We start from the raw sequence: 20,441 nt of genomic DNA, 5'->3' as shown, positions 1-20,441 counted from the left end.
CATCAGGCGCGCGGGGGACACTGTGTGGGGTTGTGGGGGTGAGCGTGGCCATGTAGGCTGGGGTGTGCACGCTGCAAGGCTTGGAGAGAGCAGGAAGGTAGAGAGGGCAGGCCGGGGCCACCTCTGCCCATGCTGTCCCAGGAGGTGAGGGCTGGACAGCAGGCCTGCCCGGGTAATTAAAAGGGTTCACGTGTCACGGGAGGTCACACACCCATCTGTGTGACCTCTTCAGTTTAAACGGAGAACGTGCAGGCCTCTTGTGAGCCCAACCATCTTTCTCCCTCAAAACCCCACTTGGGAATGATGTGCTGCTTCTGGGACGGCCGTCCCCATGACCTGGCTGGCCCCCATTAGTGGCGTGAGCTGTGGCACATGGACACCCATGCAGGTCCTGGGAGGTGCTGGCTCCATGTTTACCAATTACGTTTTAAGAGCTATTGTCAGATTGCTTTCCAAGAAGTCTACAGCAATTAACATGATCTCCTCCCCACACAGTCACCAGCACAGGGTGACTCAGATCCTTTAAAATGTTTGCAAAACCAACAGGCAGGACACATCTCTTTCCCTTCACTGGCTTTTTATAGGCCGCTTGATTTCTTTCTCTGTGAGGTGTCGATTCAGCCCTCCACTCACTCTCCCTGTTGGCTCTGTCTCTTTCTTGTTAATATAAACCTTCGTATGGGAAGGACCTCAATCCCTCATGTGCATGCTTGCTCAGTTGCTCACCTGTGTTCAACTCTTTGCAATCCACGGACGGTAGCCTGTCAGGCTCCTCTGTCCATGGAATTTTCCAGACAAGAAGGCTGGAGTGGGTTGCCATTTCCTACTCCAGGGGATCTTCCCAACCTAGGGATCGAACCCACGTCTCTTGGCAGACAGACTGTTACCCATTGAGCCCCCAGGGGAGCCCTTACCTCTCCCACTAGGTGCCAGCACTTCTCCTCAGCCCCCTGGTGGCTGCTGCTCCCAGCTGAGGTGGGTGTGCAGAGGCTGCAGACCTGAGGTTGCTTCGGCACCCCCACCCAGCCTGCCTCCACGTCTGCCACCCCCTCCCTCTGTTCTTTTCCCACAATGCTTTCTGTGTTTACACCGCTTTGCTCCTGGGTGCCTTCTGGATTTGACGCCCCCTCATCATGCTTCTGGTGGTTCTGTGCGTGAGGGAGGGAAGCTCGTGGACCAAATGCAAGACCTCAAGTCTTCCGAGGGCAGACCCTGCCAGCCCTGATCCACCAGGCTGACCCTGAAGACTGTGGGGCAAGTCTACTTGCTGAAGCAGCCCAGATGGACTCCAGCATCCCTGTGGGAGGTCGGGAGAGGGGCGGGGGCACGTGACAAAGCTTCTGGCAGCCCCAGGTCAGGTCGGCAGGTGACACGGCCGTCGTGCCGCCTAAGCCCAGGGAGAGGTGGGTGGGTCGCACTGGGGGGCTATCCGCCTGGCTCCTCGCCCAGACTTTCATCTAGACGTGAGTTCTCCTGGCAACATCACCCCCTTCCAGGCCACCAGCCTCCAAGTCCCCGGGACCCCCAGCCTCCCAGCCCTCACTCAGGCCACCATGGGCAGCCTCCCACCCTCCCCAGCCCTTGGTAGCCTAGATGAACCCACCTGCCACCTGTTGATCTGCCCACCGGCAACTGGACCAGAAACCTCCAGGGAAGCCAGGCCCAGCTGGACCCAACAACATCCTGGTCACTGGGTACAGGGGGCATGGCACACGTCGGGGTGGCCAGCCGGCCCTGTGATCACTTCCTGGGCTCCCCTTGTGGCCACACTGCTGACCACGGGGCCCTCAGCTCTGTGTGCAGGGGTGGGGCAGAGGCTGCGGGCGCGGCGTCTCTGCCCTCATCTGCAGACCACCCGCCCGTGCCCCTCAGTCCGGGCCAGGGTGCACAGGCGGCCACCACAGCAACAAGCTCAGATCAGCAGGCCCAGAATCTTCTGGGTCCAGAGAGGCAGTGCACGGCGCTGAGAGAGGAGACCCACGCAGTGGCCGCAGCAGAGGGTCAGATTTAATGGTCACTCTACAGGGTGTCGTACATTGTTCATAGCCCGGCACAAGCCCCCCTCTCCCCTCGACGGGGGGCACAGCCGGGTTTCTCAGACCACACTCTGCACAGGGGGGCCAGCCCCCGAGCGCCAGCTATGTACAAGGGCCGGCCCACTGGGCCACCGGCAGGCTGCGTGTGCACAGCCCAGCGGCTGCCCCGCCCTCCCTCGGGCCAGGCTGCGGGGGGTCCAGGCCCCCATGCGGCAGGCGGCAGGAGTTTCACCCGCCAGGACCCAGCCCCGGCAGGCCCCGCCAAGACCCAAGCCCCTGCACCGGGAGAGGCCTTCAGAGCTCGGCTGCCAAAAGCTGAGCCGAACAGCAGCGGGGAGCCGGTTGGGTACAGGGGGCCGGGGAGCAGGCAGGGCCTGGCTCGACCCAGGGCGCCCTCCGAGTGAAAGGAAGGCGTGTCCCCGCTGCCCTTGGGCACCCCCGCGAGCCGGTGCCGCGGTCAGGGAAGCAGGGGCGAGGGCAGCGCAAGCACAGACCATCAGGGACTCGGCCGGGACGGAGCCAGGCCGGGCAGACGGGCCGCCCTGGTGCTGGTGATCGGATACGGCAGGGCTGGGGAGCTGAGGCAGAGGGTCCTGGACACACGTTGAGCCGGGTGATCTATGCCATGACTAGTAACTCAGCACTTAACTAGTTAACTAGTAACGCTGCTTCCCTTTGAATTGTCTCAGGGGTTGTAGAAAATTGCACTTATTTCTATGAACCTGCAGAGGCGCCGCCCCAGCGCTGAGCCTCCAGGCGAGGCCCGGGCAGCATCCGCCAGCCGCGGGGGCTCCTCCGGGGCGCGGGGGCGGTGGCCGCTGAGACCCGTGGTGCCGTGAGGACCGGAGCCCTGGGAGGGAACCTGAGCGACGTCTGAGATGCCCTGAAGTGGCCGTGAAGACCGGGACCCACGCGGCACCGGGCAGCTCGCAGCGGCCCAGCCTGGCGCCGGTCTGAGGGAGCGGCCGGGCGGCGGTCCCGCCCCTCACAGAACGTCCTCAAAGTCCAGCAGCTTCGAGTGCTGGCGGCTCTTCCACAGGCGGTACAGCCGGAAGTCAAAGTAGGTCTCGATCATCTGCTTCCCTGAGGCGGGAGGGGCGAGGGCGGGCTCAGCCCCGCCTCCGGGACACCCCGCCCCGCCCCCCGCCCCGCCTCGCCCGCGGGGACACCACGCCCCGGCCGGCCAGCCCAGCGCTCACCTTGAGCCGACAGCTCCAGGGGCGACTCGAAGATGACCCTGTAAGGAGTCATGAGGGTCCTGAGGTTCTGGAAGAGCTGAAAGGAGGGAGTGGACTCTGAGTGCAGGGCAGAGCAAGACAGCGGCGGGGAGAAGCGGGGATGGGGAGCAAGAAGCCCCAGCTGGTGAGGCCAGGCACGGGGATCTCTATGGGAGGGCTGAGACGGAAAGGGAGTCTGCAGAGAAGCAGGGTGCTGTACCTTCTCCCCATTGGGGTTCCCCAGGACGTAGCAGCCCATGACGTGGATGACGTTCGGCTCAGGGTTCACTTTGCTCATTAAGCGGCTCAACCGCTTCCAGAAGCTGGTGGGGAAGGGGTGGTCACAGGCAGCCTCCAGCCCGACCGCCAAGTGAGAGGGGACATGGTACCCCAGCAGACACTGGCCCCTGCCCCCCAGCCCCCCGGGCACCCCTGCTCACTGGATCATGTCCTCTTCCTTCTCCACTTTGGCAAAGGTGGCCACCTTGTTCTTGAGCAGGTACAAGTGTCCTGGCCCACCCTGTGAGAGTCTGCGGTTAGTGGGATGGGACTGCACGCTGGGGGTGTCCAACCACTGTTCCCTCAACACGTGCAGATGCAAACGTGCATATCTCTGGAGGTGGCATCCTCCACCCCGGCCCCACTCCCGGGCAGGAAGGGCTGAGCCCTACCTGGCAGAAAATCAGCATCTTCCAGATTTTGGCCCCCTTGTGGTAGATATTCAGCTTCTTCTCTATCTCCTCTGGGGAGGGAGGGGTATGAATGCTGCCCCCACCGTCCGTCTGCGCCTCCCCCCACCCTCCCCCCCGCCCCTCGGAGATCAGAAGGCAGAGGGGTCAGAGGGCACATACCCAGGATGTCCTCGAAGGTTGCATGCTCATGGTCCTAGGGAAGACAAGATCCCAGGTTAGAGCCCCTCTCGGGCAGTGCTACCCACTCGACCCGAGATGGGGCTGGGAGTACTCAAGTAGAGGATGGGGATAGCGCCCCCACCAGACCCCGAGACGGGGCTGGGAGCATTCACGTAGAGGATGGGGATAGCGCTTCCCACCCGACCTGAGACGGGGCTGGGAGCACTCACGTAGAGGATGGGGATAGCGCCCCCACCAGACGCCGAGACAGGGCTGGGAGCACTCACGTAGAGGATGGGGATAGCGCTTCCCACCCGACCTGAGACGGGGCTGGGAGCACTCACGTAGAGGATGGGGATAGCGCCCCCCCACCCAACCCTGAGACGGGGCTGGGAGCACTCACGTAGAGGATGGGGATAGCGCCCCCCCACCCAACCCTGAGACGGGGCTGGGAGCACTCACATAGAGGAGGGGGATAGCGCCCCACCCGATCCCAAGATGGGGCTGGGAGCACTCACGTAGAGGATGGGGATAGTGCCCCCCCACCCAACCCTAAACGGGGCTGGGAGCACTCACATAGAGGAGGGGGATAGCACCCCACCCGACCCTGAGACGGGGCTGGGAGCACTCCCACAGAGGATGAGGATAGTGCCCCACCCGACCCCAAGACGGGGCTGGGAGCACTCACATAGAGGATGGGGATAGTGCCCCCACCAGACCCCAAGACGGGGCTGGGAGCACTCATATAGAGGATGGGGATAGTGCCCCCCACCCAACCCTGAGACGGGGCTGGGAGCACTTACACAGAGGATAAGGATAGTGCCCCCACGCGACCCAAGATAGGGCTGGGAGCACTCACATAAAGGATCGGGACAGTGCTCCCCCACCCAACCCCGAGACAGAAGCACTCACGTAGAGGATGGGGATGATGGCGGGGTCGTCCCTGCGTATGATGGTGGGGATGTACTCGGCTTTGGGCACTTTGGAGGAAATGAGCTGTGGACAGGGGAGGCACTCAGGGCCTTGGCCGTCCTGGAGCCCCCCACCCCGCCCCCACCACTGAGCAGTAGCTGCACCGGGCCTCACCATGACCTTGGGTGGCACGAAGCCCTCAGTGTCACAGGCTACAGCCTCCAGGCCCTTCTCAGTCTCCCAGTCCAGGTCCTCGAAAGCCTCGCCCAAGGTGCAATGGGAGCTCTGCAGGTCACTACCTGGAGGGCAGGACGTGCCACCAGGCTGAGGACCATCTGGAGTACGACCCGCCCTGGCTGCAACCCCAGAGATGGGCAGGGGACAGAGCCAGCAAGCCGTGTCCCAGAGGGCCCTCCAGGCCAGTGAGAAACCCAGGGCAGGTAAGAGAGCCAAGCTGAGGGCAAGCCGGGCTGCTGCCACCAGCTGGAGGCTGCCTGGCAGGGAAGGCTGTGGGCCCTAGGGCAAGGCCAGTGGGAGCCGAGGTGCAAGTGTCAGCTCCAGCCCAGTGTGCCTGGCGTCTGGGCCAAGGAGAAATCAGGTACTGCAGGTTTCCGGCGTTAGGGGCACCAGGCAGGGTAGCCAGTGAACCCTGGCCCTTAGTAACCCCTACCCAGAAGACTGGAGGTGTCAGAGCGCCCCCCTCAGCCCAATAAACCGAGGTCCAGCGGAAGCGCAGAAGCCCAGCCGTCTGGGTGCTGGAAGCGTGGGGCTGGGGGCCTAGGGGAGCCTCTGGGGAAGGTGGGCCGGCCTGCGGTGCCGGGCACCTACTGTCTCGGGAGTCGTGAGAGGTGTCGGCTTTCATGGGGGTGGGGTCGCTCCAGGACCGGCTGAAGCTCCGCTCGCGCCGCTCGGCGAACGCTGCAGTGAGAGCAGAGCCCGTTAGGGACGTGGCCTGCAGCCACGGGAGGTGGCTGGGATCGGCGGCTGGGCAGGACGCGGGCCGGCGGGGTCTGGAGGGTGCAGGATGCCGCTGCAATGGGACGGGTAGGAGAGGGGCAAAAGGCGGACCGGGCAGGGTAGGGGGACAAGGGCGGAGTCTGCGTGAAGGGGCGGGGCCCTGTCCTTTGGGCGGAGCCTGGGTGTGGGAAGGTTGGGGGCGCAGAGAGCAGCACGCCAAGCCGCAGTCGGCCAAGAGCAGCACCGCCCACCCGTTCGCCTCACTCTGGGCCTTACTCTGGGCCTTCACCCGCCGGCTGCCGACCATGCGCAGGTGTTTGCGGAAGTTCCTAGGGGTGGAAGGACAGGGGTGCTGCTGAGGGCCACCAGGAGGGCTGGGCATGCTCCTCCTCCGTGCTCCCCTCCCCGACTTCGTCCCTTTCCGTGAGGGGTGCCCTCCCGGCGCCCCCAGCTCTTCCACAGGCCAATCCCACCCGGTCTTCTCTTCCTCGAGCCTCCCAGCCCATTGGCCGCTGGGACACAAGCAAGGTTATCAAGCTTCCTGTTGCCCCCCACCCTCCTCCCAGGACAGCTCCCTTGGTGACCTGTGCACTTGGTCTCCCATCCCTGCTGCCCACCCTTCCCTTCCCTCCGTGCACCCAGGCACACTCTGACCACCCCCAACCCCCTTCTCAAGGAGTCAAGAGTTCCTGCTTCCCGCGCACGATGGCCAAGGCAGCACAGCGGGCCGCACTGCAAGGTGGGCCTGGGGCCAGCAGATGCCCCCACTCCTGATGTTGTGTCCCTAGGCCGCCTCAGAGGCAGGTCTCTTGAACTCCAAACTTTGTGTCCTGCCAAGGCCCCATTTGCAAGACAGACAGTCAAGCTTCCTGGACACATCTGAGGTGGGGTTTGGGAGGATAAGCCTGCCTGCTGATCCCACAGCTCTGGGCTTCAAGGGCCCAAGAAAGGCATGCGTGGGCCTACTGGCTGCGGTTCAGCTCAGTGTGTCCCCAACACACAGGCCTGGGAGCTCAGGCCACACGACCCCTCCTGCCTGCACGCGTCCCCAGAGCAGGGCCAGGCCAGTGGTCGCCACCGCCCTTCCCCATCAGGTCCACTGGACTGGGGGGGCCCAGGCTAGACCAGAACAGACAAGAGACAGACCCTGGTGGCGAGTGGCTGGCAGGCCCTACCTCTGGATTACAGACGCGGAATCATTCTCCCGTTTCCGGCGCTTCCTCTCCGCGTAGCCCCTGAACACCCTGGGAAACCGCCACGAGTCAGCACTGCCCTTGGCCGCAGGCGGGAGGGACAGACGTGGGGACGGAGGCTCGAGAACGGGGCCCGCAGGCACCCAGGGCCCTGGGCCAGACAGAGGGTCCCAGCCTGCCTCGCCGTGTCCTCAGCCCAGCTCCCCACAGGCCCTGGTGCAGCTCGCTGCTCGCCAGGACCCAGCACGCCCTCCTGGTCAGGGCCCAGGTCCCTGGCCTGCCCCGACCTACGTGCGGGTGGGCGAGTTCCCCAGGGACCACCACCACGCCCTCAGGCTCAAGGTCCTCCTGGTACTTACGAGATGCTGGAGTCCCAGCGGGAAATGGCAGCGTGAGGGAGAAGACACAGTGAGCAGAGACCCTCAGACCTCTGACCCCACGGGGCTAGTTTCCTTCTTGTCCCTGACTCGAAGGGTCCCGCACAGGCACCCCAGGGTGCCCGCTATGCCACGGGCCAGTCCTTGAAAGGGCAGCAGATGCTGAGGTTACGGTGGCCCAGGCCACCAGATGCTGCTCAGGCTGCTCAGAGGCCTGACTGTGTGCCTTGGCCCTGCTGGGACCCGCAGCAGAGTGGCCCCTGTTCAGCCTGAGGGCGGCAGTGCACGCCCCAAGGCAGCTTGCAGGGAGCATCTTCAGAGCAGGGGACACTGCAGCAGAGTGCCGCCCTGGAGGGAACTCCTCAACAGAACGTTCACCCAGCTGGGTGACGGTCAAGAGCACGCCCCCCAGAGGACTAAGCTGTGATGGCTCGCGGTGCGTGGAAACGCAAGGAGGCTGCTGTTTGGAGCGTGCGCAGGGCAGAGCTGGGCAGCAGCCCGGGAGAAGCACCCCTGCTGGTGACTACATCAGCCGCAGCCCCCCGCCCGCTCCCCAGGAGACGGCACCGCGCGGGACAGGGCAGTGGGGACAGGACAGGGTGGGGGTGGGGGTGGGGTGCGAGCAGCCAGGCCCGCCTTCCTGCAGGCTGACACTCAGGCAGAGCGGGTGGAATGGGGGCGCTCGGGAGCGGCCGCCCAAGTGGGCTCCGGGCAGTAGCTCCTGAACAGCAGGAAGAGGCCCCTGGCCTGGGCCCCGCGCACAGCAGACACAACTCACGCTTGCATAGTTGTGGTTGCTGTCTGGAAACTGAAGAGGTTTTCCTTGGGGAACCAGGTACGGATGGGGACGTCATCTGGAAGAGGCCAAGGGGGCAGTGACTAGGGTGGCTTAGGGGTTCCTGAGCCCTTTCCCACCTGCCCAGGGCTGGGGGTGTTCCTGAGCACAGAATTCCCTAGACCTATCCCGGGGTAGGGGGGCGGGGCCTGGCACCGCGCCAGCAGGCTCCGAGGCCCGCTCAGCTGTTCAAGCCGCGACAGCTCAGCGGCTTCGTGACGCTCGTCTTCACTTGGCTCTCCCCCTGCTGCCCACAGCGGACACGTGTTTCCCGGAAAGCACAGCCGGCCTCCAGGGCACCCAGGAAAAGCACTGACTCGTCGCCTTCAAGCCGGAGGGGCGGGGCAGGGACCGTGGCTGCCTCTCCTGGGGCTCCAGGGCTTTCTCTGCCGCCCAGACACTCTGGAGTCCACATGGTCGGCCCTTCCCTCTCTCAGACCTTCCTGGTGGAGGCCCTCACCAGGCAGGGAGATTGACCCTTCCCAGAGGCCTTATAGCCACCAGACAGGGTGGTCGAAGGCCACTCTATTCTCTTCCCTGACCGCATTCCAGAACCTGGCCTGTGTTCCTCAGAGGAGCACGAGGACCTGGCGATGTCTGCACCCCTGGCCTGTGCCCTGATGCCCCGCTGGACTGTGGATTTGGAGGCTCAAGAGGTGCCCGGAGAGCACACAGCGGGTCTGCCAGGTAGAATTCTGCTCTTCCGGAAGTGATGGGCTCGGAGCCCAGAAGCATGGGGACCACCTGAATGTCCCAGGCAGCTTCTTCCTGACAGCAGGCCTCCAGGGCTCCTCAGCCATGCGCATTGCTCGACAATTCTGGTGGGGGGCCCCACTAGCTGGCCAGGCCCCCTTGGTGAGCAGGAGTCCCACTGGGTGGGTGCCAGGGGAGGGACTGTCCCCCAGCACTCCCAGAAGGCAGCCCCACCTTTCCACTCAACCAGGCTTGCTGCCCGTTCCACCCTGAAGACCCTCCCAGCCCCGTGCTGGGGAAGCAAGCCTGCCATGACTTGGTGCTGGCAAGCCTGAAGCCAACCATGAAGCCTGGCTGGGCGTGGGGTGTGGTGGCAGGACGCCACCTGCGGGCGGTGGCCGGGGCACCCGCACTGTCCAGGCCTCCTGGCGCTTGCTGCTGCAGAGGGGGCTGCCCGGGCCCCCGCCCAGCCCCTCACCAGACACTCGGTCAACGCTGTACATCCTCTCCAGCTTCTTGCGGCGGCCGGGAGCCTCAGGCAGAGGCGGCTGGTCCACCCCAAAGGCCTGAGGGGAGGGGCTGGGGGCGAGCTGGGCGCATCCGGGGCACTCCTTGGAGCCCTGGCGGCTGCCCGCCCAGCTCTGGCAGGGCCTGCTGACGTCCTCGTGACTGCCGCCCGGGCTGGCGCGCAGGGGCTGGCTGTGGTGGTGGGGGTGCTGCTCCAGTTGCCGCCGCCCCTTCACCACAGCCAGCTCGATGGCCTCGGCCTCCGGGCCGGGCAGCAGGGCCGGCTCCCCTGAGATGGTGTACACGCGGGGCTGGGGGCCCTCACCAGCCGGCTTCCCGCTGGCAGCCTCCTCCGGAAGGCTGCCCTCATATCGGCCGTTGGAGATGAGGGAAAGGCGGCGCTTGTTCTGAGGGGCCGGCTGCATCTCGGGGGACCCGTCGTGGCCAGAGCAGGCGTCAGCCAGCAGGTGGTCTGGGGAGAGGCTCCAGGTGAGCTCGCAGCCTGCTGGCCCTGCCTCCCGTCTCCTGGTGCTCTGGAGGCAGGGCATGGACACCCAGCGGGTGCCTGGCCCACTGACCAAACCCTGGGCCTGAACAACTTCACAAAAGGGCTTTCTGAGCTGTGCCATGCCCCAGAGGTTCATACTTCACTTCCACCGTGTGGGTGACAGACTGTGCTACCTATGGGTGATGGGGGGCAGGAACAGGCAGGCCACCTCCCAGCCTGCCACCGCGCCCGTGTGCCCAGTGCCAACTTCTCCCCTCCCCCCCACCAGCTGGCCCCCAGAGACAGTGGTGCCAGCCCTGGGGGGTGCCAGGAGGCCTGTTGCCATGCCAACGGCCCAGGCTGGGTGGGTGCCATGGTGATGAGTGACTCGCAGTTCCTCCTGGGGCTCTGGGCCAGGGAGGGCAGGGGGCGTGAGGAAGCCAGCCCAGCAGGGCGGTAGCTGCCCGCTCACAGCACACAGTAAGCAAGGGCCGTGTCTGCGGGGCAGCAAGCAGCACGCCCTCCCCTAGACTAGCAGCTACGGGTGGACCAGGTCCTGGCCCTGCCTCGCGTGCCCCTACCTGCACCATTCCGGTTTTCGGGGTGACTCTGGGACAGGTACTCGCCAAACGCTCGGGCTGCTCTGAGGGGGTGGACAGCGAGGTGCGCCGTCAGGGCACACCACCCACTCTGGCGCCCCCACCCCCCACCCACGCCTTCTGCACCCGCAAGGGAGGGCTCAGGGGTCATCCCCAGCAAGCACTCCCATCCCACCTCAGACCGCCCAGGGCTGACAGGTCGCAGTTCCGGGGACCCTTGGCACCCCGCGCATCTTGGCCGGACCTGCAGGTGGGGCCCGGGTCTGCTTTCCCTCCAGCCCCGGCCGCCCAGTGCGTGTGGGGGTCGTGAGGTCGGGCACCTCGCCCACCGCAACCTCAGGGAGGGGAGCCGAACGGAGGTGGGGGCGGGCGCCGGCTACGCGCATGCTGCAGGGACCGGGACGGGGCTGGGGCGGCGCTGGCCCCGGCGGGCGGCCCGCCGCACTCACCGCACTTTGGCCGCCACCGAAGACATGGCCTCGCTTCTTAGCGCCCTCCTCCGGGAGGCGACGGCGCCCATGATCGAGGCGGCGGCGCATCCCCAGGCCTCAGAGCGCGCCCCGCGCCCGCCGCCTCCGTCGAGGGTGCCGCGCCGCGCCGAGGACTGGGATCAGGCTCGGGCTCGGGTTCGGGCTCTGGACCCGCATGGCAGCTCCGGGGCCCTCCACGCGCCCCGCCGCACCGGACTGAACTGCCAGGCCCGGGGGTGGCGCTCCGCCCACCGCGACGTCAGGGAGGTGGAAACCCCGCCCACCTTGCGTCAGAGGGGCGGGGCCCAGCGAAGCCCCGCCTGCCCCACCGGCAATGGGCGGGACCAACCACGGGTCTGCCCTCTCGGCGCTGCCCCCGGAACCCGGAAACCGAGGCCTGCGGTCCCCTGGATACAGGGTCCCAGGCCCTTTGGTCAAGGGGCTCCCTGGTCTCGCAGACCCACGTGCCCGCCTCGGAAACCTGCAGGGACCGTGGACCCCAGAGTCAAAGGCCTGACAGATCTATTTTTTTGTACAAAAGGACTCCCTGGCGCTATTTAATGATCTGAAAAGCAAAGTGCCCGCGTCATCTTAGGGAAAAATTTTGTGTGTACAAAGTAGGAAAAACGCCTGAGAGCTCTCGGGGGCTTCATGCTTGGTTGGGCGGATACAAGCACCATCCCAACCTTGGGTGCCCTGCCTGCCTGGCTTGGGGTCCCAGGGTCTCACGCGGTGACCTCACAGGCAGGCAGGCAACCCTATACCCTGCAGGGTCAGGACTGTGAGCTGCCCATCTTGGTGGGGCCCCCGGCCCCAGGGACCTCGGCACAGGGACCACATGTCCCACATAATCAGATCTACCTTTATTGACAGGCAAAGCAGAAACACGAGGGCTCCAGCACGAGAGGCCCCAAGGGCTGACACAACCCCGATGACTGCTGCGTGTGCAGAGGATGTCAGGACCAGTGGCCCTCCAGGAGAGGCCAGGGCAGAGTGGCCCCAGAGTGACACTCCACACAGGGCCCCAGTGGGTCCCCCTGGCAGGCTGGAAGAGCTGCAGGAGCTAGGCACTCTGAGATGGAGCCACGGAGGTGCTGGCTTCAGGGTGGAAACTTCTACCCATCTTAGTCAGAGAGCTGGGGTGCTGAGGAGTCCTCGGCTGTTTTGGGGGAAGCCAGACCTCAGTGTTGATGCCGAAGCGAGGGCTCATTCTCCTGTTAGTAAACAGCACATGGTCAAGGTCAAGGTGGGGCAACCCTGGAGGGCAGCAGGGAGGGAGCAGTGGCCTGCTTTGGAGCCCTCAGCGCGCGTGGCTCAGCCAAGGGGCACAGGGTGTCCAGGCAGCTCACCGAGTCGGAGCCCCGGTCGGCTGGGGCGCTTTGGAAGTCAACGTACGCGTCCTTGGGGCCTCCCAGCAGCACCTCCTCATACTCAGTCTGGTAGTCAGATTCATCTGGGCAGAGAGCAGGGCCATGTGGGTCACCTCCTGAGCAGGGGCAGGGGCCATACACAGGCAGGGGTCCCGCTGTGCAGCCAACCAGGTCTAGGGGCTGCCAGAGCCAGCCTGGTGCCCAGGGCAGCTTATTGAGAGTGAGGGTCAGCAGGGGACATTGCCACCACCGCTCCCAGCTGTTGGGCATGTATGTCTCGGGATCCAACTCACCGTCCCCTGCAGCCACCTTGGCAGGCTCGATACGTGATACAATCTCAGCAAGGTCCGTGAAGGAGGCGTTGGGGCAGGTGAGGACCTGGGGGCGGAGGTGAAGAAGACATCTGACTTCTCCTGACTGCACCCGCCCTCTCTGTGACCCTGTGGTCCCAGCCTCTGAGTCAGAGGGGGGCGTGGGTGATGGGTAGAGTCCTGAGCAGCCCCACCCCAGTACCTTCCTCCCACCATGAGCACTTCCCAGGTGGAGAGTCAGAAGAGGCCCGTGCCTTCTGGCCCCTGGGAGGGACAGGGGGCACCTGCCCTCCTGAGTGGCTGAGTGGGGGTGCCAGGTGCCGCAGGGTGAGGACCCAGCACCAGAGGACGGGTCTCAGCAGGGGAGCGGCCACCTGCTCGGGCACTCACGTCGCATGCCTTCATCTTGCTTGTCCCCTGCCGGTCCTGCAGCATCTTCTCCAGCACACCGCTGCGACCCCAGATGTCAAACACTGTCCGGCCATGCTGGTACCCCACCTCCTGCACACACACGGGAACCCCATGATGGGAATGGGAGCGCAGGGAGGCCCGGGGGTGCAGCCGGCCTGGACACTCACACAAATCTCATCAAACTTGCTGAACTCCAGGGTGCCATAGCTGTCAATCGGAGGGCGCAGGTACTCGCAGTAGTCGCTGCTCTTCACCATCTCCAGCTGCCGGACACAGCACACGTAGGCCAGGCGTGTCTGGATCTCAGCCATGTTCAGCACCTGCCGGGCCGCAGCACTGAGTGTGGCTGTCCTGGCCCCACGCAGCTCCTGGCCTCCGTCTGGGCACAGCCCCTGTTTCCTCCCTGGCCCCTCCAGCCCCTCCCCTCCCCCATGGGGAGACTATTTCTGCTGGACCTGGGGGAGGGGGCTGGGCATCCACCAGGGGGTCTGGAGTCTTTACACATGTCCCCCTCCCCAGAGCTGGTCCTGGGCAGGCAGGGACCATCCCCCAGGCTAGACCCAGAGCCTGGAAGACACTACTCCCTCCCTGCCCGTCTCAGGGACGTGGGCACCAGGGCGTGGGGAGGAGCGGCCAGAGCAGGCAAGGCTGGGCCCACCTTGACCTTCGTGGCCAAGGGATTCCAGCGCTTCCACAGGAGCCACCATCCCGAGAGCGCATCCCCGTAGTTGGTGAGGTCTGTCTCATCCCGGCTGCCCACGTCAATGGCGATCACCACCTTTGCCCCCATTGACCTGGCCACATCCGCTGGGGAGGAGGTGGCCTGGTGACCAATGGGGACAGGTGTGCAGAGCCCTGGGTGGGAGCACAGCTGAGGGGAGGCTGGGGTAGAGCTAGGGGTGGGGGCAGAGCCTGCCTGAGAGGCGCTGGGGGAGCACATGGGCCTGCAGGGCGGGTCTCCTCTCCACTGTCACACCGGGGCCTGTGCAGGCCCTGGCAAGTGTAGAGCTGTCCAACAGGTGGCTGGCGTGCCCCAGGAGGGGCTGTGCCCACAGCAGCCCTGACACCTGCAGGCTGTTAGTTCTCGCTGTGGGCACAGATGGGCCCTAATTGCACCGACCGCCACTTGGCCTTGCTCTGAGCTCTGAGCACTGCGGAGCCGCCAATGGAGCCATCTGCTGGGAGTGTATCTGCATGCCTCCTGCACTGCCCCGCCATGGGGCACACGGAGCCATGGGGTCAAGGCAGGTGGGTGCCCCTCCCCACCCACCCAGTACCTGGGAGGTTGTTGATGTAGCCCCCATCCATCAGCAGGTGCCCATCTTTGGGGTCGCAGAGTGGGGGCATGTAGCCCGACAGGGACATGCTGGCACGCACGTACCTCCACAGTGATCCTGGAAGGGTGTGCAGAGGAGTCCGGGAGAAGGAAGCAGACTTCCGCTGCCATGAGCTCAGAGCCTCGCCCAGACAGGTCCTGAGGCCCCTGCACACCTGGCCCGGCAGAGGGTGCCAGGCCGGGCAGATGACACCCCTCCTGGGCACCCTCCTCCTTGGAGGAAGCTGGTGGGGCAGGACTTGCTCCGGGGCGCCCCACATCTCCCCTGGCCACGCCCTTCTGCAGGCTCTGCCACCCTACTCACTTCCAACCAGACTCATTTCAAGAGGCTCCCCAACACCCTGGCCTGGAAAAGGGCCCTCAGCTGCCCACCCATGGGTCGGTTTTCCCCGGGATCCCCATCGAGCAGTGCCAGACCCTGAGTGCGATCTGTACACTGCCATGACCCTCATGCTCCACTCTGCCCCCTGTCTCCACTGACCCTGCAGGCTTCAAGCCCGCAGCAGAGTCATCTTGCTCAGACCTCCCAAGTCCCTTGCCTCCTCTGGGGGGCACCCCTTCCCTGGAGCCACTCCGCCCCGCTGGGAACGTGCGCCCTGGGAGGAGGCACTCACCGTCCGTGTGGACCCGCATGGCAGATGCGGAGATGTCCGTGGTGATGGCGAAGTATGGGATCCACAGGTCCTGTGAGGGGACAGGACTCAGGTGGACCAACCCAGGCTGCCAGCCCTCGATTCTCAGGGCCCAGGGCGTCTAGACCCAGGCAGGCGGAGGCCACGGACTCTGCTGGGGCTCCCAGGTTAGTCCCTGCGGGGTAGGGGGGGCACCTCGATCTGCCTGTCCTTGAAGATGCTAGAGATGCTGCTGTTGAAGCCAGCCCCCGAGAACATGGAAGTGATGGGGTAGGTCAGGTCCAGCATGGTCTTCACCATCGACATCATGTCCTGGGGGGCACACAGGGCACACATGAGCCCCTGCAGAGGAAAAGGGGCGCACACCCCTGCCTATGGGCACAGGCAGCAACCCCCCCGCGGGACCACCAAGAGCCTGTATCAGGAGAAGGGAGTGGGCACACGGGCACACCTGCTTCCTGCAAGCAGAACGGGGGCCTCCTGGAAGCACCCAGGGCCTGGGGGAGCAAACACCACAGCCTGAGTGGCAGGGCCTGGAGCAGCCGCTGGCCCCTGGCAGGCTTGACTCACTGGGCCCTTGCTACCCGCTCAGAAGGGCCAGCTCTGGGCATGCTGGGACGAGGCCATCTAGGCCCAGGGCTGGCTGCATGCCCACTGCTGCCCATGCCCAGGTGCCAGGGCAGGCACTCCATCTCCCCGACAGAAGCAGGGCCCTACCGAGGGCCTGACTGCCGAAGCCCCAGGATACCGTGGAACAGAGGTCCGCCCTCCTCACTGAGGCTGGACAGCTCGGCCTGTGAGCACAGGACCAGGAGCGCCTGACCCCTCAGGGCTCGGGGTGAGGAGGAAGGGGCCTCCTCCCTCCCCAGACAGACCCGAGAGGGGAAAGCTCAGGCAGGGGCTGCAGGTGGAGGGAGGCACGTGCGCAGGCATTCACACGGGGCCCAGGACAAGCAGGAGCACACGTGCTCGTGGAGACAGGGACCCAGGTGGCCCAGCATTCCAGGGCTCCTCTGTGGCCAACAAGCCCCTACCTCCCGAGGAAGCCCCTGCTCAGCACCGCCCCCCACGCCCCTCCACAGGCCCAAAGGCAAGGGCCGCAGGGCGGCCGGCAGGTTCCAGCCCCATGCCCCCTCGCAGGGGCTGCCCAGCAGGCTCGCGTGGCCCAGCACACACTCAGGATGGCAGGCCATCAGGCCCAAAGCTCCATGGCTGTTCCCACACCTCCACACCAGCAGGGTGAAGAAGACAGGGACCTGCCCGGTTGTCTCTGGTCCCTCACTGAGGATGGACCCTCACTGTCCCCTGGGGCCACTGCCCTCACAGGCTGTCCTCAGTGACAGGAGCCTCGGGGACATGTGCACTGGGCAGATGGCCCGCGCTGACAGCTTCTGCACAGAGTGCGACCGGCTCCTTTCTTTTAAAAATGAGATGCGTTTCCGAGCCCTCTCACAGCCTCAGCCAGGGCTCTGTCCTGCTCGCCCAGACAGACAGAGCCCTCAGGAGGGCAGGGGAGGTGCCCCTCCCCAGACAGAGCCCTTAGGAGGGCGGGGGAAGCACCCGTCCCCTGGACAGAGCCCTTAGGAGGGCGGGTGATGTGCCCCTCCCCTGCCGTCCCTCTGCCCCGCCCGGGCCCAGGTTCTGGGCTGTCCTCTGGCACCCGTTCACTACAGGACCCACTGTGTCCACAATGTGTACTTCTTACTGACATTTGGGGTCTCACACACCCAGGGAGAGAGACAGCCCAGGGCCCACCCAGCCCTTCCAGAGTCCACACCCAACCCCCTCTATCTACCCCACACGCCAAGCCTGCATATCTCAGGGCCAGATGCCAGACAATAGTGGACAGCCCCGAAGCCCCAAATCTGCAGGAATTATTGGAACGGGCAGGTCTCAAGCTGTGTGCCCTGCCTTGCCCTGCCTGTGCCACACAGACCCCCAGGCCCAGGCCTCCCCCAGCCCGCCTCCCAGCACTGGTGCCCTGGTGGGCGCACTGCGGGTGCATTAACCTGTCCTCAGTCACCTTCACAAGACCAGGCACCGGAGCCCCCGCCCCTGGCAGCGAAGTCCTCGCTGCGCCCTCCCTGCTCCCCAGCCACGCTGCAGGCTGCCTGGCAGGGCCGCCTGTCCCCAGGCCCCTGCCGGCCTGCGCCTACAGGGCCTCACCTCCGCCCACTGCTTGGCCCGGATGCGGATCTGGCTGTAGCTGCGTTCCTCCGAGTACAGGGCGCCCATGAAGGCCCCGATGGACGTCCCTCCAACCATGTCCACGGGGATGCCGTACTCCGTCAGAGCCCGGATGATGCCCACCTGCGCGCAGCCTCTACACCGACAGGAGCAGGAAGTCAGCACCCACTCTGCCCGCCAGAACCCAGGTCCGCCGTCCTGTCCTGCCCACCCCCCAGGGCCCACCCCCCGCACCCGTCACAGGAGACGGGGCAACGGTGGCATTCAGACGGGGCAGCGGCGCTCCTGAGCGGCAGCCGGCGCTCAGCCTCCTGTGGGGGCGCTGGGGCTGGCTCCGGGCCAGGCAAAGGCTTGTCTCTCTCTTCTGCGGGGCGTCCACCACACAACCAGAAACACCACTTGGGAGGAGCAGAGACCCCAGGACTGCAGCAGGAATAGGGACAGACGGCAGGAGCAGACAGAGCGACACCCGAGAGACAGGGAGGTCGGGAAGGTCTAGAACCTGCGACTGACATCGAGCCTTGGGTTCAATTCTAAACGCAGAGCGTGAATTCAAAGAGCAAACCATTCCTGCACTGTTGAAAACCCAAGTGAAGAAAACTTCAGACCAAACTGAGAACAAAAAGGCACGTTACCTCCAAGGGGCAGCACCCAGAGCCGCGGCCTGCCGCGCTGTCTGGGAGGCTGTGGCCTCGCCACCGGCCCTTCTCAGACAGCGTCTGCTGGCCCGTAAGTCAGGAAAGAAACAACAGCTTAAATCAAAGAGGGCAAAATTAAGGAAATAATAAAGACAGGAAATTAACGAACCAGAAAACAAACATAATAGACAGGACCCTGAAAGCTACAAGTAGGTGCTTTGAAAAGATGAATTCAGTTGATAGTTCCTGGTAAGACTGATCCAGAAAAGTAAAAAGAGGGGGAGAGAGACGCGGGGGTGGGACAGAGAAGGAGGGAGGAGGAGGAGGGAGACAGGCGGTTGTCATAACTAACCTCAGGACTGAAAAAGGGAACATCAGAGATGCTCCAGTTAAGAAGTTAGTAGTAACTTTGTGCCTTAAGTAGGAAAAATCAGATAAAATGGACACATTCATAACACCAGTTACGAATAACACAGCTTACCAGACCCGACACTAGAAGTAGAAAACCTGGATAGTCCTACAACCATCAAAACAAGTGAGTTTTTAATTCTTGAATCCTTACAAAATTTCATGTCCAGATGGTTTCACTAGTTAATTGTACTAAACATAAAGAAGAACAGCACAAGCCACGTAAGACCTTCCAGACAACAGAAGCAGCGGCAAACAAACCTGCCTGCGTTTCAGGCGAGGACAAGCGCAGCCCGCCTCCCGCAGACCCGAGGGCCGGGCAGACACGATAGGGCCACAGGCCAATGAGTCTGTCCCAAGGAGGTGACGCTAGAATCACTCAGTGTGATCCATCATATCAACAGAGTAAAGGAGTAAATCACAGAATCCCACAGACCCAGAAAAACAAGCCCCCGTGATAAAAACTCGGTTGGCTAAGAACAGAAGGCACGCCCTCAGTCTGGTACAGAGCGTCTCAGAGATCAGCAGCTGCGCGGCACTCAGCCATTAGAGGGGGCGCAGTCCTGATGCTGCGGGCACGGCAAGGGCTCGCTCGACACCTGCTCAGACCTGCGGGAAGCTCTAACCAGCGCAACAGACGAGGAAGAGAAGCAAAGTCACGGAAAAGAAAGAGGAAATACTATCTTTATTCTCGGAAGACTTAACTGTATACATAAAAAATGAAAAAGAACTACAAAAAAGGAAATAGAAGAAGTGAGTTTACCAAGGCTGTAAAACGACATATTTACAAATATCGTTTGTATTTCTACATATTGGCGACAGACAATTTAAAATGAAATTAAAGCAGACCATTTACAATAGCAAAAACCCATAAAATACTTGGATGATTCTAAAATTTACACAGAGATGCAGAGGAATGAGGATGATCAAAATAATTTCAAGGAGAGGGAGGGTGAAGGAATCACACTGCCTGATGATTTCCTACAGAGGCTCCCTGCAAAGCCAGGGCAAGGGAGATGGCGTGCAGTGCGGTCAGCACAGCAGGCCCCAGCGCAGCCCACACCTGGGCAGGTGCTGGCATCTGAGCTGGATGCCGTGGCAGCTTAGCAGGGAGTGAGCAATGTGAGGGAGAAGACCCTCACCCACCGAGAGCTCCGCCACTCAGAGGTGGCAGCTGTGGGCGGATCGCAGGCCCAGAAGTACAAGCTTCGAGAAGATGAGACCCCAGCAAGAGCCCCCTGAGCCCCAGAAGTTAAACTGTAAGAACCAGGGAAATCCCACTTCACCAGGCTAAAATGAGTTCATCAAAAAAAGCCACTAGGAAACAAAAGTCAAAGACTGGAAACAGTATCAGTAATGAACACATCTGGCAGAAGACTTGTATCCAGACTACCCACAACCCCTCCAACCAAACAGCAGAGGACAGGCCACCGGGAAAGGAGGCCCTGGAGCCCGAGTTCGGGGATGCAGACCAGGTCCCAGCGGCACCGGGAGCGGCCACGCTCACCCTGACAGGGTCAAGGGTGGCAGAAGCGCAGGCGGCCCTCGCAGCCCTGGGGTCGGGCACATTCAACCGCTCCAGGCAGAGGGGGTCTGCTCCTACGTGTTATCCCACAAGGGAGACTCGTGTGCAAATGCTGACAGCCACTCTGTGCGTAGTAACCAAACCTAGAACACAACCCGGACGTCGCTGACAGGAGGAGGACCAGCGCAGTGTGGAGCCCGGAGTCCAGGCAGCGCTGCTACAGCTGCAGCCGGGGCACAGACAATGCTACGTGCACAGAGCTCACGGACCGAGCAGACACAGGCCAGCACGGAGCGGAAAGCTCAGCAGGCGAGCACCGATATTCTCAGAGAAACTCAAACTGCGAGACCCAGGCACTTCACCAAGTTCTTTGAGAAACACGAGAATGAAGAGACTCGCCTGCAAGACCCAGAGGGAACAGACCTTGGGAACAAAATGGCACTGGACTTCACAGCAATCCTAGAAGCTACATGGACAATAGAAAGAACT

General features: G+C 63.6%; 2 protein-coding genes across 3 annotated transcripts in view; both read right to left on the bottom strand.

Annotated features, from left to right (window-relative positions):
- Positions 1 to 1,989: 1,989 nt before the first annotated feature.
- On the bottom strand, positions 1,990 to 11,832 carry NSMF (NMDA receptor synaptonuclear signaling and neuronal migration factor). 2 transcript variants are annotated; one of them, XM_070378586.1, is made up of 15 exons: positions 11,114 to 11,832; positions 10,647 to 10,708; positions 9,550 to 10,050; positions 8,322 to 8,397; positions 7,149 to 7,217; positions 6,250 to 6,302; positions 5,845 to 5,934; positions 5,191 to 5,315; positions 5,017 to 5,100; positions 4,105 to 4,138; positions 3,925 to 3,995; positions 3,694 to 3,773; positions 3,474 to 3,576; positions 3,236 to 3,311; positions 1,990 to 3,119 (listed from the first exon to the last, which is right to left on the bottom strand). In XM_070378586.1, exons 1-15 carry the CDS (start codon positions 11,182 to 11,184, stop codon positions 3,022 to 3,024), a joined length of 1,593 nt encoding a protein of 530 aa, XP_070234687.1. In that variant the 5' UTR covers positions 11,185 to 11,832; the 3' UTR covers positions 1,990 to 3,021. The 2 variants fall into 2 exon arrangements, with proteins under 2 accessions (XP_070234687.1, XP_070234688.1); XM_070378587.1 differs by lacking the exon at positions 5,845 to 5,934.
- Positions 11,833 to 11,975: 143 nt separating this feature from the next.
- PNPLA7 (patatin like phospholipase domain containing 7) overlaps positions 11,976 to 20,441 on the bottom strand; it is a 75,690-nt gene continuing 67,224 nt past the window's right edge. Inside the window, exons 26-35 of the mRNA XM_070378585.1 lie at positions 17,361 to 17,517; positions 15,390 to 15,506; positions 15,177 to 15,246; positions 14,504 to 14,620; positions 13,885 to 14,033; positions 13,394 to 13,546; positions 13,206 to 13,316; positions 12,798 to 12,882; positions 12,484 to 12,587; positions 11,976 to 12,348 (exon numbers count right to left, since the gene is read on the bottom strand). Of these exons, the coding sequence (XP_070234686.1) occupies positions 12,316 to 12,348; positions 12,484 to 12,587; positions 12,798 to 12,882; positions 13,206 to 13,316; positions 13,394 to 13,546; positions 13,885 to 14,033; positions 14,504 to 14,620; positions 15,177 to 15,246; positions 15,390 to 15,506; positions 17,361 to 17,517 (1,096 nt within the window). The 3' untranslated portion in view covers positions 11,976 to 12,315. The remainder of the gene's footprint in view (positions 12,349 to 12,483; positions 12,588 to 12,797; positions 12,883 to 13,205; positions 13,317 to 13,393; positions 13,547 to 13,884; positions 14,034 to 14,503; positions 14,621 to 15,176; positions 15,247 to 15,389; positions 15,507 to 17,360; positions 17,518 to 20,441) is intronic.

Source organism: Bos mutus, chromosome 11 (genome assembly GCF_027580195.1).
Source record: "Bos mutus isolate GX-2022 chromosome 11, NWIPB_WYAK_1.1, whole genome shotgun sequence".
NCBI classification, from domain to species: Eukaryota; Metazoa; Chordata; class Mammalia; order Artiodactyla; family Bovidae; genus Bos; species Bos mutus.
The sequence above is the reverse complement of the archived record's forward strand: the minus strand, read 5'-3'. Positions and strand labels throughout refer to the sequence as shown.

Coding starts and splice junctions, on each gene's coding strand:
- NSMF (XM_070378586.1), bottom strand. CDS start 11,184: ATGGGCGCCGTCGCCTCCCGGAGGAGGGCGCTAAGAAGCGAGGCCATG. Junction 8,398..9,549: donor CAGCGTTGACCGAGTGTCTG/GTGAGGGGCTGG, acceptor GGCCTCTTCCAG/ATGACGTCCCCATCCGTACC. Junction 3,996..4,104: donor AACCTTCGAGGACATCCTGG/GTATGTGCCCTC, acceptor CTCCCTCCCCAG/AGGAGATAGAGAAGAAGCTG.